Source organism: Polyodon spathula, chromosome 4 (assembly GCF_017654505.1).
Source record: "Polyodon spathula isolate WHYD16114869_AA chromosome 4, ASM1765450v1, whole genome shotgun sequence".
Taxonomy (NCBI): Eukaryota; Metazoa; Chordata; class Actinopteri; order Acipenseriformes; family Polyodontidae; genus Polyodon; species Polyodon spathula.
The window spans coordinates 96231670-96247764 of NC_054537.1; the positions used below are offsets into that span (position 1 = coordinate 96231670).

At 40.6% G+C, this 16095-nt stretch overlaps 1 protein-coding gene across 2 annotated transcripts in view; it reads left to right on the forward strand.

The window, feature by feature from the left end:
- Nucleotides 1-16095, forward strand: part of LOC121315187 (protein FAM135B-like) — a 110607-nt gene that overhangs the window by 82144 nt on the left and 12368 nt on the right. For both annotated transcript variants that reach the window (XM_041249236.1, XM_041249237.1), the window contains 9 exons: nucleotides 1162-1317; nucleotides 2275-2348; nucleotides 4215-4369; nucleotides 6390-8421; nucleotides 8932-9098; nucleotides 9803-9894; nucleotides 11191-11288; nucleotides 12600-12751; nucleotides 13586-13696. In XM_041249236.1, coding sequence (XP_041105170.1) covers nucleotides 1162-1317; nucleotides 2275-2348; nucleotides 4215-4369; nucleotides 6390-8421; nucleotides 8932-9098; nucleotides 9803-9894; nucleotides 11191-11288; nucleotides 12600-12751; nucleotides 13586-13696 — 3037 coding nt within the window. The remainder of the gene's footprint in view (nucleotides 1-1161; nucleotides 1318-2274; nucleotides 2349-4214; nucleotides 4370-6389; nucleotides 8422-8931; nucleotides 9099-9802; nucleotides 9895-11190; nucleotides 11289-12599; nucleotides 12752-13585; nucleotides 13697-16095) is intronic.

Consider the following 16095-nt stretch of genomic DNA (forward strand, 5'->3'; position numbering starts at 1 on the left):
GAAATGCAAGCTGTTTCATACATTTTGGTCATGTGGTCAGTGCAGTTTGATTTATTTCTGTACTTCCTTTAATACGTGTTTGAATCGATTTTCACAGTCGTTTAGGGGGTGTGCTCTTTCCTACACTTACACGTCCATTGCTTTGCATTACTATCCTCTTCAGTTGCTTGGTTTTATTAGCCAGGTTAATGACCCAAGCTCTTTGTTTCACTCTGTAAGAAACCACTAGAAAGGTAAGTCATTAACCAGCATGCTGTATGCTGTGGCAAAAGAACTGGGCTCCATTTGCTCACCCAGGCCCACGTTATGTATAAGACATTTATTTCTCATTCTAGTTGCAAAAAAAAACTTGAATTAAACTGAAATACAGTAATTCCAGTAGAAAAAGAACATGCATCTGTTGTGCCACTGACACGCAGAACACATGTTACGTTTGCTATCCTGTCATTAACTCCTGGGCCTCGCTGAAACGGTGACTAACAGATTGTTCCGGATTATGGTGTTTTTGTGATGTGGACAGTTAATTCCGCTGTCACCGTATCTAGTGACTGTCCTAAGAGACCTGGGTCTGAGCCTGTGCGCCACCAACCAGATGGAATTCGGCTTGGATTCTATTCCACCTTCTCAGACACATTCTCCATGACTTGTGTGTATTTCTTTTTGGGGTCTGGATTACCTCTGTTCTTGCTATAACCATGTGTGAAGGTCTCAGACTGTAATCTACGCAGATTTTAAAAAGTACATATTTTCTAAGCAAGTGTCAAGTTGTGTTCTGAAGGTAAGATGTATACAGTGGCTTCTTCCTCTTGTCGAAAGGTTTTTCCCCTGAAAAAGTATTTCTCAGTTCCATTATAAGCAACACAGCATTGACCTTTGCTTTTGGTAATTGTCTGAACAATAGTTTTATACCAGATTAATCTGGAAACGATCTTGGAGAGCAGCATGGTGAATGCAGCAGTGCCACCTAGTGCACAGAATCAGCTTCCTGGTAAAAAGATTATAAATGGAACTGAAAAGTACTCTTTTATGTTTCATTTATTAAACATCAGTGGGAATGGGTCATATTTCTTTTCAGTCTCAGGATCAACGAGGTGCTGTCATTTCTACATAGTGCCACTCCAGATTCCTGTAATTCTGTTTTATATATATTTTCATTCACAGGTGCAGAGTAGTCATGATAAAGTTGTGGAGCAGATTAGCAGAGATTTGACTCAGCTCTGTTCCCACCTGGTGGCTCTGTGGAGCCAGTTTCTAGACACAGCTACTCTTCAGGCTGAAGTTACATCCTACTTGGCTCAGGAACACCACACGCTAAGGGTAAAGACTTCAGTCTGTTTACTTTGCTAAATGGAAGCATGTTCCTTGCGCCACGGTTGTATATTTGTGCAGTGCAGTCCAGCCTTCATGATGGAGCCATAACAGTGTAGACACCAACATTCAAACGCTATTAATCTGAGGGAAATGAATTGGAAAATTGTATTTGCCGTCTATTTGCTTCAACAGCTGCCAAAAATAACTTGCCTGACCTTGTGCAATATCACCTTACATTTTACCCTAATAAATCAGTAGTGAAACCCAAATGAAAAAAAGGTATTTAAAAAAAAAGGAATAATGCCCATGCGCATCAATGTTGCACTACTTTGACTTTTGCTTTTAGTATCTATGCCCTGCAAGAAGATGCTAATAAATCCACACCCACTATCTCTGTTTAAGACTAACACTGTTTTTTTAGTGGGGCTGGGGGTGCTTCTTCAAGACAGTACATTTATTTGTTGTTAGTTCACACTTGCATGAAAACAGCATTTCTTACACTCCTTAGCTAATGCTCCGTAGTGCTGCTGTTCCTCATGTGCTGTATCACCACTCTTCAATACAAGTCAATACAATGACTAGTGCCACCAGCCCACAGGAAATAACCTTAAGATCAACACTGTAACACTTCAGATGTGTGCATATGGCCAATAATAAGCTATAGAAGACAGCTTTAAGTCTTTCATTACTTTAAGTTCTGAAAAACCGCAAGACTTTTGGCACAAGTAAAGTAGTAATAGAATCAAGGTTCACCTTTGTAGTCCCAATTTTTTTTTAAAGCGCTGTTTAAAATTAAATGTCTCATCAAAGTCTCAGAGCCTTCCCCAGCAATTCCTGTGTTATCTGAAATGGATTACAACACACAGGAAACAGAAACACAGCAACATGATCTCAGGCAGGAATCACCACTCAGCTCTATGCCTCTCATAAACGTTGTTTATAACTTCTGCTCTTTCCCAACAGGTACGAAGATTTTCAGAAGCATACTTTTTCACAGAACATCACAAACTTGCAGCTCTGACCTTCCAAGAAGAGCTGTGAGTTGTATATCTTAATTTACCGAAACAAAGTGCATTGTTGAAAAACTGGCTTTTCTAACATTTTTTCTGGCCTCCATTTTTCATGTTGAAAATCTTCTTGGTCTATTCATTCAAGGTTAATAGAACACTGTACACTGCTGCATCCTGACATCTTGGCTGTAGGTCACATTGTTTGATTGCCGCTAGACCATTTGAGTGAGTGAAGTACGGCAGCAGCCATGTGATCTACAGCAACGTTTCCCAAAGTGGGGGTCGCAACCCAAGTATGGGACATGGCAAGTTTTCAGATAGGTCGCCAAACAATCTCAAAAATATGACATTCAGTGCACACTGTTAAGATTTTATTTCACTGTACAATTTATTATGCTTATATTCAAAATAAATATAATTCGCATACAAATCATTAGCAGTTATTATACAAGCAATGTATTGTTTTATCACCAGTCTTCTGCTTTAAGTATGAACCAAAACAATACAGTATAAGGTGACACAGTATGCATGGTTACTTGTGATTTTGAACAGTTGTTAATATGGATGCAAAATGAAAACATGTCCAATCCTACTTGCAGCTCAAAGAAACAAAAAAAAAACAACAACTCGCTATAACCATCTTATATTATCTTTGATTTTTCTTAAATTGGTGACGAGGGTGATCAGCGTCCTCATGTGTCATTTGTTGTGAAGTACTGGCTCACAAAAGCCTTAAGCCGGGTCATCGTGAGACACGACATCCAGATTGCGTTGGGAAACGGCAGGAGTTTTTCCAGAAGAAAGCTATCAGTTAGCTAAACAGCATGACATTATTAACAATCAGTCACTGACTCAGTGAAGGAGATGAATGTATCCTACCTGGTTACAATGCATACTGCAAAAAAACAAAAAAAACTGCACAGCTGACTGTTGTCAGTATGTTTGCAATGCTTGATGTTGAATTGAAAATTAAAACTGATATTCATTATGTTACAACACAATTTTAAGTTGATATTGTAACATGGAGGTAAAGGACACAATCCAGGCAAGTATTCTGGTCTCAAATGCACAGTTTATTTTACAAGAATGAGCAGTTCAATAAAATAGATGCAATAAACAATAATAAATAAAATGATTTAATAAACAGTCAGCTGACACACACAAAGCTAACAGTCTCTGCTTGTCTGACTCAGTAAATAAAAAAAAACAGCAGGTTCTCCCACAGCTCAAAAACTCACTCTTCACCCGGCCCCTCCCTCTGCCAGGTTTACACCTCGCTCCGTCTGGAGCGCTCCCCCAATCACAGGCATGCATTCCCGTCCCACCACCCCTTATCACAATGCACCTACACAGCCCATTAAACCCCATGTAAGCTAGCTGACCTGTGAAAGAATGTTTTTAGAAGTGTCGTGCCCCCCCCCCCCCCTTGTCTGCCTCGTCGTTATAATATTTTAGTTTAATATCTTTTTTTTTTTTTTTTTTTTTTAACTAGTAATTCATTTGATCAAATTAAACATTTTACCAAGCTGTAAAACTATCAAAGTCTGAATGCTTATATAGTGTAGTGTAGTTAAAAATAAATGAAATGTCTCTTTTTGACTGGTTAAGAAGTATTTCAGTTAAAATACGAGTCATTTGGGGTCATGGGCTCATTATTCATGTGTTCATTTGGGTCACCAATCAAAAAGTTTGGGAAACACTGCTCCATAGTGTCTTATGATATAACACTACTATAAGCTAATATAATATAATACTATAATTGCAGAATAAAATCAAAGAAATCTCAACAGAAGGAATATAGCTATTGCTAATAAGTTTTTTTTTTTTAGATTGTTATAAAAGGTTATTTGAGGTCATTTACATAAGGTCCTTTGTCTTTGTTTTTGTTTCAAGGATCCAGCGACAAAGTCAGATTGCACCTCAAGCTCGGGGTTCAGAGTATCTCTCTAAGATGCCTCCTCTCCCTGTTGAGTGCCTGGATATAGATGGGGACTGGAACACTCTTCCCATCATCTTTGAAGACAGATATATAGAGCTCCCCAGTGTTGGTCAGTAATTGTTTTTATATATGGAGCCCATCATTCTACAGCTCTGGACAAACTTTTTGCATCCCCCTATAGAATTAACAATGTTTTCTTCAGAGTCGAGTGCTGAATAATGTTATGTTAACATGTAATTACATACCGCGTTGTAGTTTTTCATATACACTATTCCTTTAAATTGAAGACACCCTTGAATTTAAGACGCAGTTATGAGCTGCTTCTCATTTCCAGTCTCTCACACACACAGCATTACAGTTATGAGCTGCTTCTCATTTCCAGTCTCTCTCACACACAGCATTACAGTTATGAGCTGCTTCTCATTTCCAGTCTCTCTCACACACAGCATTACAGTTATGAGCTGCTTCTCATTTCCAGTCTCTCTCACACACAGCATTACAGTTATGAGCTGCTTCTCATTTCCAGTTTCTGTCACACACAGCATTACAGTTATGAGCTGCTTCTCATTTCCAGTCTTCTGTCACACACAGCATTACAGTTATGAGCTGCTTCTCATTTCCAGTCTCTCTCACACACAGCATTACAGTTATGAGCTGCTTCTCATTTCCAGTCTCTCTCACACAGTGCATTACAGTTATGAGTTGCTTCTCATTTCCAGTCGTGATTAGTCACACGTGTTTTTCTCCTTTTTGAAAACTTTGATATTGCTTGGCAAGTAGAAAATTACAGGGATCTGATCAGAACTGAGCCTAATAACGAAATGCTGAAATTGTAAAAGCTTCTCTTCGAATTCCTCAGGAAACTAATGACGCTTTGTGACAGGGAGGACAAGCTCGCTGGTTCAGCTGTGCTGCTGCTGTGGTAAACAGGAAGGAGAGGTCCTGATTGGCTTGGGGGATGCCCGGGGAGCTCTGAGCGAAACCTTTCTGCATGACCATAGCTCCACAGGCGGGCTCTGAGCGAAACTTTTCTGCAAGACCACAGCTCCACAGGCGGGCTCTGAGCGAAACTTTTCTGCAAGACCACAGCTCCACAGACGGGCTCTGAGCTAAGCCTTTCTGCACGACCACAGCTCCACAGGCGGGCTCTGAGCGAAACCTTTCTGCACGACCATAGCTCCACAGGCGGGCTCTGAGCGAAACCTTTCTGCACGACCATAGCTCCACAGGCGGGCTCTGAGCGAAACTTTTCTGCAAGACCACAGCTCCACAGGCGGGCTCTGAGTGAAACCTTTCTGCACGACCACAGCTCCACAGGCGGGCTCTGAGCGACACCTTTCTGCATGACCATAGCTCCACAGACGGGCTCGGAGCGAAAGCTTTCTACACGATCATAGCTCCACAGGCGGGCTCTGAGCAAATCCTTTCTGCATGACCATAGCTCCACAGGCGGGTTCTGAGCGAAACCTTTCTGCACGACCATAGCTCCATAGATGGGCTCTGAGCGAAAGCTTTCTTTGTTTAGATCAAGCAGGAGAGCGTCCACTCTACAGGATAGCTACTAGTGAACCCTTGAACTGCCAGTCAGTTACGTTGCTGATTGTGTACTCGGGCAGACACATCTTTTAATACATGCATCGCTATACTGTACTAGAAAAAGACTCAGGCCATTTTTGAGAAGAAAACATTGGTTTAAAAAGCGCGTCTTAAATTCAAAGGAATACGGTAATTAATGAAAGACTGAAATACTATACTACTATTAGGCTTCTGGTAGACTTTTGCAATATCATTTTGTAGTTTCTTTGATTACGTGATGTTAAATAAGCAATCTAAAAATTCTAGGTAATGCGAAATGTTTGGTCAAAGCTGTACTGGGGGGTATAGGTGGTTGTAAGTTATCCCCACAAAGACCTTCCAGATTCATGTGTTTTGGTTTATTATGTTTAAATATTGACTACCTTGTTTGCCTTTATGGTTTTCTATGTACATACATACATATATATATATATATATATATATATATATATATATATATATATATATATATATATATATATATATATAATTTTAATGAATGTCCGAAACAAGACTAACTCATTGAAACATCTATTGGTGTCTGCTTTTCTTAGATGAGGACTTGGGCAGTGCCACACTGTCCGTGCCACATGTGCCCTTTGCTAATGGAAACAAAGAAGACAAAGAGGCCACTTCTTTAGAAGAATTGGAAATGGATGCAAAAGCTTCCCCAACAAGGGAGCATGCTTCTGGAAACCTGCCAAATGCTTCTTTGAGCGGAGGGCATGAGGAAAGTAATAATAACCTAAAAAACAGTGATTCCCTAGAAAGCAATGCAATCAGTAATTATCAGGATAATGAACCCAGTGCTTCAGAGCTGGAGGGAAGGATTGATCCAGTGGGGGGAGACAACAGCTTGAACACTGGTCTGAAATATATTGAGGTCAGGCCAAGTGATATGGATCCATACAGAGGAGAAGCTGTGTTAATAGTAGCAACATCAAACAAAATAGAGTCCAGAGACTTAAACCGGGCTGAGAGCTTATCTCTGTCTTGTCAATCAAATGAGTTGGAAGAGAAAGTGCACAAAAGCAGTGTTTTAGTGAAGAATCATCTAAATGAGTCCAATGAGTATGAATCCAAATCCACCAAAAACCTAACAGAGGTAATACCTCATGAGGGCAAGCTTTATGAAAATGAAGACATGCTGTTATCCAGTTTGTCTGTCACTGATAATTCTGTCTCAGAGATGGAAAGGACAGTAACAGTGCCAAGCAAATGTGAACCAGCTGAAAACGATACATGTGGGGCAGGAAAGGATGTCTTCACCAGGAGCTTAAGGACCATGAAGAGATCTTCTTCTGTGATTTCTGATTCCGGGATAGAGAGTGAGCCCAGCTCAGTAGCCTGGCTGGATGTTCGAATCAGGCCTCAGGACTTCTCCAGTGAGCGGGACCTGCTGCACCAGCTCGTAAGAAGGCACGCCATGCACCGAAACTCCCTGGAGGGGTGTCAGACCGAAAGTAACGCAAGCTTGCCCAGTGGGATACAGGCATCCCTGACGTCCATCAGCTCCTTGCCCTATGAAGAAGAAGAACAGGAAGTGGAACTCAGCAAGCTGACCAAATCTGTCTCCGCTCCTCAGATAAGCAGCCCTGAGGAGGACCTAGAAACGAACCAGGACCTGAGACAAAGGGGCGACAAGTCTCAAAGCTGTACAGCTGTGGGAGAGAACATAATGAGACAAAATGATCGGCCAGTTGGAAATGCGTCTTCTTTGGAGGATATCCTAGAAGGGGACATGCCAGAATGTTTGACAGTCAGTAGGCAAAGTAGTAAAAATGAACACAGGGACATAAACTTTCTTGAGGACTATAATAGTTCCAAAGAAATGAACATACCTAGAATTCTAGAAAACCAGGTAGTTTTGTGCACGGTGGATGCAGTATTACAAGGTGTTCCAGAGGCATTGCTTTTTAAAGAGTTTGTTGGTGAAGAATTTCCAAAACACACTGGGGTTCAACCTGACAAAGCAGTATTTTACACATCAGCTAGTTCCCCTATAACCCAAGAGAACTACAAAAATGACAGTGTGCCAAATTGTGATGTTCAATTGGACATTCAAACAGTCCCACACCTTAGTGACAAGATGCCAGCATTTGATTTAAAAGAAGGTGATCTAATTGAAGGGGAGTTTGGGTCTTTTTTGGACAACACTAACACAGCAATCCTGCGTGAATCAGATCAGTGTTTCTATCAAATAGAACTGAATGAGGAGGATAGACTGGGGCGAGTCCACTACCATGAATGTCAAGACAATGAACAGGAAAATGGGCATGATCCCACAACTGATAAAAGCAATGACCATGAACATCCTGCTTTGCCCAGTCAAGGGAGATCTTCAGACATTCCTAGCTTGGGCTTGGCATTCATGAACAGGAAGGTAGTAGAGGTGGTTAACCTATCAGTTTCGTGCGCTCCAACTTGTCTGCCATTCTCTTCTGTGCTCAGGGATTCTCCATCTATCAGTGGGCTTTCAATGAGGCAGGCAGCATCCCCCATCACCAGACAGCCTCTGGGCTCATTTGGTGTGATCTCTTCTAATTCCTTTTGTGTGGATGAAGAAACCAATGAGAGAATGCTTAAGTAAGTTTGAACAGTTTTCAAAAGCAGATTTGCTAGTGTTACCATGCCTAACTGTTGATTATTCCTTGCTTTTTTTTTTTTTTAAATGTCCTTCTCTTATTGTTTTTAGGGCTTCTTTCAGTTGAGTTTATGGTATTTACATCTGGATTAGTAACAATCATAATGTGTTTGCCTTCAATGCAAATAGCAGATGTCAGTTCTAATAATAATAATAATAATAATAATAATAATAATAATAATAATAATAATAATAATAATAATAATAATAATAATAATAAGGGCTAATTCCATGGGTATTGTTACTATAGAAATAAAGACTGGTGTTCAAGGTCAATGATAGATCTTGCGATAACTGATAGTAGTGTGGTTCTTTATGTTGCAAGAGGTAAACTATGGCATATCCGCAGCCTAATCTGAGAAGTAGGTGTGCAATTAGAGGCGCTATCCTGTGGGACTGAGATAGCTCTGCAAATATGATTCATGTCACATTTCTTCTCTCTCTCTCTTTAGTTTCTATAAAGCCAAAGATGATCTTCTAAATGAGCTGAGGTTTCGAGGTACACTGTACAGCGATCTGCCCCAGCTGGCCTCTGATGTGCCATATTTCCCACCTGAGGAAGAAGAAGAGAATTTTGAGGACGGCATTCATCTTGTAATCTGTGTTCATGGACTGGATGGTAATGATAAGTGTTCTTATTCATATCATTTGCAGTGCAATAGAGGAATCTTTGAAAGAATAGAAAGGTGCACAGCAGCCCCATGTGGAAAGAAAATGATACTGCACTACTAACTATAGACTGGGGAAGTTACAGTAAAACAGTAATTTCAGCAGTGTATTAGTGTTTCACAGAATACTGTACAAACATTGGGGAATGTGATCAAATTTAGATTTGTGAAACATTGTGTTTCGGTAATTTATATCAAGAGACCAAGGCTGCTCCTGAAACCGGTTGTATCATTGTGTCTTTTACCCTGCCTCTCCCTGGAGCTGCATATCAAATCAAAGGTATTCTATCATTGGCTTCTTCTGAATCATGTCTTTTACCCTGCCTCTTCCTGGAGCAGCATATCAAATCAAAGGTATTCTATCATTGGCTTCTTCTGAATCATGTCTTTTACCTTGCCTCTTCCTGGAGCAGCATATCAAATTAAAGGTATTCTATCATTGGCTTCTTTTGAATCATGTCTTTTACCCTGCCTCTCCCTGGAGCTGCATATCAAATCAAAGGTATTCTTTGGCAGGGCTGTTGGAGATCCAGGGTTGGTGATGATGTTGGTGCTGTCGAATTGTAGGAGAAAGGAGAAATGTCAGTAGCTACTGTATGGTTGCAATGTGTTACATTCATGTAACAGCACTCAACACAAGTGTATGCTTTTTCAGGCAATAGTGCAGATCTTCGGCTAGTGAAGACTTTTATTGAGCTTGGGCTGCCTGGATCAAAACTGGACTTCCTGATGTCAGAAAGAAACCAGGTAGACTATACCTGATATTACACCAGTATGACATTACATTTATAACGATAACAGGTAGACTATACCCAGTATTACACCAGTATGGTATTACATTTATAACGATAACAGGTAGACTATACCCAGTATTACACCAGTATGGTATTACATTTATAACGATAACAGCTAGACTATACCCAGTATTACACCAGTATGACATTACATTTATAATAATAACAGGTAGACTATACCCAGTATTACACCAGTATGACGTTGCATTTATAAAGAAACCAGGTAGTCTATACCTGGTATTACACCAGTATGACATTACATTTATAAGAAACCAGGTAGACTATACCTGGTATTACACCAGTATGCTGTTACATTTGGCTCCAAGAGCACAGGAAACATGAATACAATTACAGAAATGAAAGTATAACACTAAAAGTTTAAAGCCCAGTTCAAGAAAGATTGTTGCTTGTATTAATCAGATGAAGGAGTATTATTGAGTCTGAAAAGTCATGGACAGAGGTTTTTTTCTAGCCTGTGCATAAGCATACAGTAACAACAGTACAGGATTGTGAAGCAGATAGCCAGTGCATAAGCATACAGTAACAGCAGTACAGGATTATGAAGCAGATAGCCAATGCATAAGCATACAGTAACAGCAGTACAGGATTGTGAAGCAGATAGCCAGTGCATAAGCATACAGTAACAGCAGTACAGGATTGTGAAGCAGATAGCCAGTGCATAAGCATACAGTAACAGTAGTACAGGATTGTGAAGCAGACAGCCAGTGCATAAGCATACAGTAACAACAGTACAGGATTGAGAAGCAGATAGCCAGTGCATAAGCATACAGTAACAGCAGTACAGGATTGTGAAGCAGATAGCCAGTGCATAAGCATACAGTAACAACAGTACAGGATTGTGAAGCAGATAGCCAGTGCATAAGCATACAGTAACAGCAGTACAGGATTGTGAAGCAGATAGCCAGTGCATAAGCATACAGTAACAGTAGTACAGGATTGTGAAGCAGATAGCCAGTGCATAAGCATACAGTAACAGCAGTACAGGATTATGAAGCAGATAGCCAATGCATAAGCATACAGTAACAGCAGTACAGGATGTGAAGCAGATAGCCAGTGCATAAGCATACAGTAACAGCAGTACAGGATTGTGAAGCAGACAGCCAGTGCATAAGCATACAGTAACAACAGTACAGGATTGTGAAGCAGATAGCCAGTGCATAAGCATACGATAATGACAGTACAGGATTGTGAAGATTTGTGACTGTATTTGTTTTTTCCACTTATCTAGACTGACACCTTTGCTGATTTTGACACAATGACAGACAGACTTTTGGATGAGATCATTCAGCACATTCAACTGTATAACCTCACCATAGCCAGAATAAGGTAAAAAATAATAATAATACTCACTCATTACCTGTTGTGTCTTCAAATCACTATATACTGTAGGTCTCAAATGTGCCGTTGTATGATTTAAAAAAGAATGTTACAGCAATTATGTGTTTTCATTTAAAACATGTTCCACACCACTGTTGCATTTCTGATTCTTGAGCACTAGATGGAAATGGTGAGCCAGCAGGGACAGCTTACTGCCATGTTTTATAAGCGCTAAGATCCAGGTCTAATCCAGGGTGCTACATTAAAATACACTGATTTGAGATGCTGTTACTGTAGTCTTTCTATACTACAGGTATTTCATACATCTCAAATCAGGGACCCTGATCAGGTATTTCATATAACTCAAATCAGTGCCCTGATCAGGTATTTCATACAACTCAAATCAGTGCCCTGATCAGGTATTTCATACAAATCAAATCAGAGCCCTGATCAGGTATTTTATACAGCTCAAATCAGTGCTCTGATCAGGTATTTCATACAACTCAAATCAGAGCCCTGATCAGGTATTTTATACATCTCAAATCAGAGCCCTGATCAGGAATTTCATACAGCTCAAATCAGAGCCCTGATCAGGTATTTCATACAGCTCAAATCAGAGCCCTGATCGGGTATTTTATATATCTCAAATCAGTGCCCTGATCAGGTATTTCATACAGCTCAAATCAGAGCCCTGATCAGGTATTTTATACAACTCAAATCAGAGCCCCGATGAGGTATTTCATACAGCTCAAATCAGAGCCCTGATCAGGTATTTCATACAACTCAAATCAGTGACCCTCAAAGACATAACCAAGGTCAGATGAAACCAGTAAAAAAAAAACTGGAAATAATAGAAAGAACACCTGTTATTTCTCACTTTTGCTACAAGAAAACACCTTGGATGTTGCTATGCTAGTTGCTACACTACTGGGGGCTTGTCTGTGAATGCCTGCTTTAAAAAAGTAACATTAGAACATAAGAACAAGAAATGTTTGGGAATGAGAAAAGGCCATTCAGCACTTCAAGGCTCATCCCTTACTAGCACACCATTCTCCCCTACTATAGAATCTAGTATTCTCAGTGTTTTAGATCCTAGTCGGTCACTTGGTAGGCTATTCCTTGCATTTTATGCAATAGTGCTTCATACCTGTTCTAAACTTACTTTTATTCAGATTCCATGTATGCCCTCTTGTTCTTCTCTCTGTGCTCAATTTGAAATAATGTCTTGAGTTAATTTTATCTATACCATTTATGATTTGAAAGACTTGATTATGTTAAAGGGAATCTTGAAATGCATTGTGTTTTGATTGTTGCGCACAGCTTCATTGGGCATTCACTGGGCAACATCATAATTCGGTCGGTGCTGACGCGACCACGCTTCCGATATTACCTCAATAAGCTGCACACGTTTCTGTCACTGTCTGGACCCCACCTGGGAACGCTCTATAACAACAGCACTCTGGTCAGCACAGGTAACAGAGTTTTTCATTATTGTACTGTTTATAAACCAGGCCTAGACCTTTTATTGGAACATGTACTGTATTTTATTGTATTACACATAGATTCTCTCTGCCAGGGTAAATCCCATCACCCGTTTTCATTGTGTTACTTTTGACACTGGCAGACATAATGAACACTCTATAGTGCAATTATAGTGTATAAACCAACCAGCTCATGGTTCTAAAGCTCCAGTAAAGGGAGATGATTTGTTGGCATTGTATTTATTGTAGCAGTGGTTTGTATTGAGGCATCGGGGATGTCATTGTGCTGCCACCATACTTTCTCCATGGTTCTGCACTGCATCCAATTTGGATTGGAGCAATTTCCATGCTTTGTATTATTATTTTTATTTGTTTATTTAGCAGACGCCTTTATCCAAGGTGACTTACAGAGACTAGGGTGTGTGAACTATGCATCAGCTGAGTCACTTACCACAGCGTCTCACCTAAAAGACAGAGCACAAGGAGGTTAAGTGACTTGCTCAAAGTCACACAGTGAGTCAGTGGTTGAGCCGGGATTTGAACTGGGGACCTCCTAGCTACAAGCCCTTTTCTTTAAGCACTGGACCACACAGCCTCCTATATGCATGCTATTTACCTGGCTGATTTCTAAAATGTGCTTAGTGTTCTCTGATACTCTGATCAATGTGTTCTGAAGCAAACAGAAAAATCTATATCTTAGACCTGCCTCAAGTTGCTGTGACATTGTGACACAAGAATACAACTTCCCAATGAGATTGAGAAGGGACCAGAAAGACAGAGTTTGCTAGTAATATATCCTAATTAATTATTTGCCTCCCGACCCAGGTCTGTGGCTCATGCAGAAGCTGAAGAAATCTGGATCACTGTTACAATTAACCTTCAGAGACCACTCCGATTCCCGAAAGACCTTTCTGTACTTGCTAAGCCAGAAGCCAGGTAAGTTTAGCAGGATACAGTTAAGAGTACAGCAAAACATTATATTTTTTTTAATCAAGAAAATGCCTGTTTCAATAGACATTGGAAAATGATTTAGTTTTACTCGTTTTTTGTGATTAAGGGGTAGGTGTATTCCTTATAATGAAGTGTTGTGCCGGTCAGAATAGTCGCAAACCAGCTGCAAACGAGTCGGAAGTCTTGGGTGAAATGTACTAAACAAGCACAGTGCTATTTGTGACTTTTTAGGGAATGCTGTGCGGCAGCAGTTTCTGTTTGCGGTTCAAGCGTAGATGAATATGTAATTGTGGGCGTTCCTAAATAAATTTGCAAAAAGGGAGAGAGGCAAATGAGGATTCTCAAACATTATGAGATGTACGAAACCTGCAGGAAATTGTGACGCTTACAATTGCACCAATTTGTTAAGAACTTTTTAAACAATATTTTAAACAGTTGCAATTGTTGCTGGCATTTCTCAGTCCGCTTTTTCTCGTGCGTTGCCAGTTGCTCTCAATGTGCTATTTAGACGAATAGCCAAATACCTATTTTTCCCTAAAAGCAGGGTGTACTTACAAGCCTTGAAAACAAATTTCTCAGACATTTCTGGTTTCCCCAATGTGTTGGGAGCAATAGACTGCACACATGTGCCACTAACCCCTCCATCATCCCAGTGTTTGCTCCAGGATCTACAGATTGAGGGTCAACATGGCCCCCTCTCAAAATTTTAGGGGGACATTTTCTTCAGTGAGGGGGTCAATATGTTCGATGATTCAGAACCAACCACCATTTCTTATTTTTGTATATTTTAAGTATGCCAACAGAGTTTACTGACGTTTTGTTTCTGAAGAACAAAAATTAAAACTGTAAATCTGTAGATACAACCAAGGTGTCTTCACAATACTCACTTTTGGGGACAGTATGGGAAAATGTGTCAAAGTGATGCTGGTATATCACAGAGGAAAGGATAGTCATTGTGTCAAATCACATTAGAACAAGCCTTTTCAGTCTTTTTAAGCTGCATTTTGCTCTCGCCGGTTTCTGGGCGGGGTTTCTGCAGCGCCTGGGATCCGCTCTGGCTGTACCATCTGTCAATCTCTCTTTCTTCCCTATTTAAGATGCGCACTATTTCCTGCTCTTGTCTTTCGTTTTATGTTGGTCGGGAAGCCCCTAATCATTGATCTTTTTGCCCTGGTGGGCAGTTCCTCCGGTCTCAACCCCCAAATTCCCCTCAATTAACTCTCACTTTGTTACATTACAGCTTCCGACACTATTAATCCGTCAAAGCAGCAGGCCCCGGCGCTTAGCTCTCAAAAGTGGATATTTTAGATGCTTTTAATCATGCCTGCCTCGGAATCACCCGGGTCACTGTCAATCCGAAACCAGCCTCCCACTCGACAAATCCTGGAGTACATTTGTCAGCTCATTATCAACTTCCAAGTATTTTCAATCTCTAAACACAACTGGTTGTCTCCCCTCGGACACTTCAGTTTCGCAATTTGCATTATTCCAAGGCAGAACATTCATATCACGCATTCTCTCTCTCAACTGTAAAATATTTATCTTTCAGAAGCAAGAAAGCCTCCATCAGAGCTTTCAACGCTCCAGCTTTCCTCCATACTCGGATCATGGCAGCCATTTCCACAGTCAAGGCTAACGCTATTTCCCATCTAGTATGTCTGCTCATCCTCTCAAATACTACAACATTAATACATGGTGAGAGATGTGGTACGAGACTGGAATCTGTCTTGATGATGAGTTAAGGAGTTCCACTATTAGGAGAATGACTGGAGTTGTGAAACCCAAATCTCTGAATGTGAGTTCACCTTTTCCATTGCAAGCAGACATGACAGTAGCAAACCGCTGATCGATCCTGTGTTAACCGACACATAGGATGTTCGGCATCTCATCTCTAGACATCAGGATGTGGTACTCCTTGCTGCAACACTTGAACACTCAATGAATGTAGTTCCGGCAGCTCATCTTCAATACAGATCACCAAGTCGCTTTAACAAGAACATCAGCTCCTGCTGCAGTTTTCTGCATCCACCCCTCCATCCTCAAAAAAAAAAAAATCATGTTCCTAGGTCTCCGACAGACATGCAGAACAGAAAGCTAGGCTCTGGATCCGCACTTATCTGTGACGGTGGTGATAGACCGATGCAGGGTTGGGAAAGGCTGCATGCTGCTCTCGCTGGATTGCAAGAGCTACATCTGCTGAACGTGAAACAGTCATTTGTGAAGGCACCCACTAGAGGGGAGGCATGCCTTGATTTAGTCTTTTCAAATAACGAAGATAGAATAACTAAAACAGAGGTCAGAGAACCACTGGCAAACTCAGACCACAACATGGTCTCATTTGAAGTGTTTTTTAAATCCTCAAAAGTAAAGACTAAAGTTAAGGT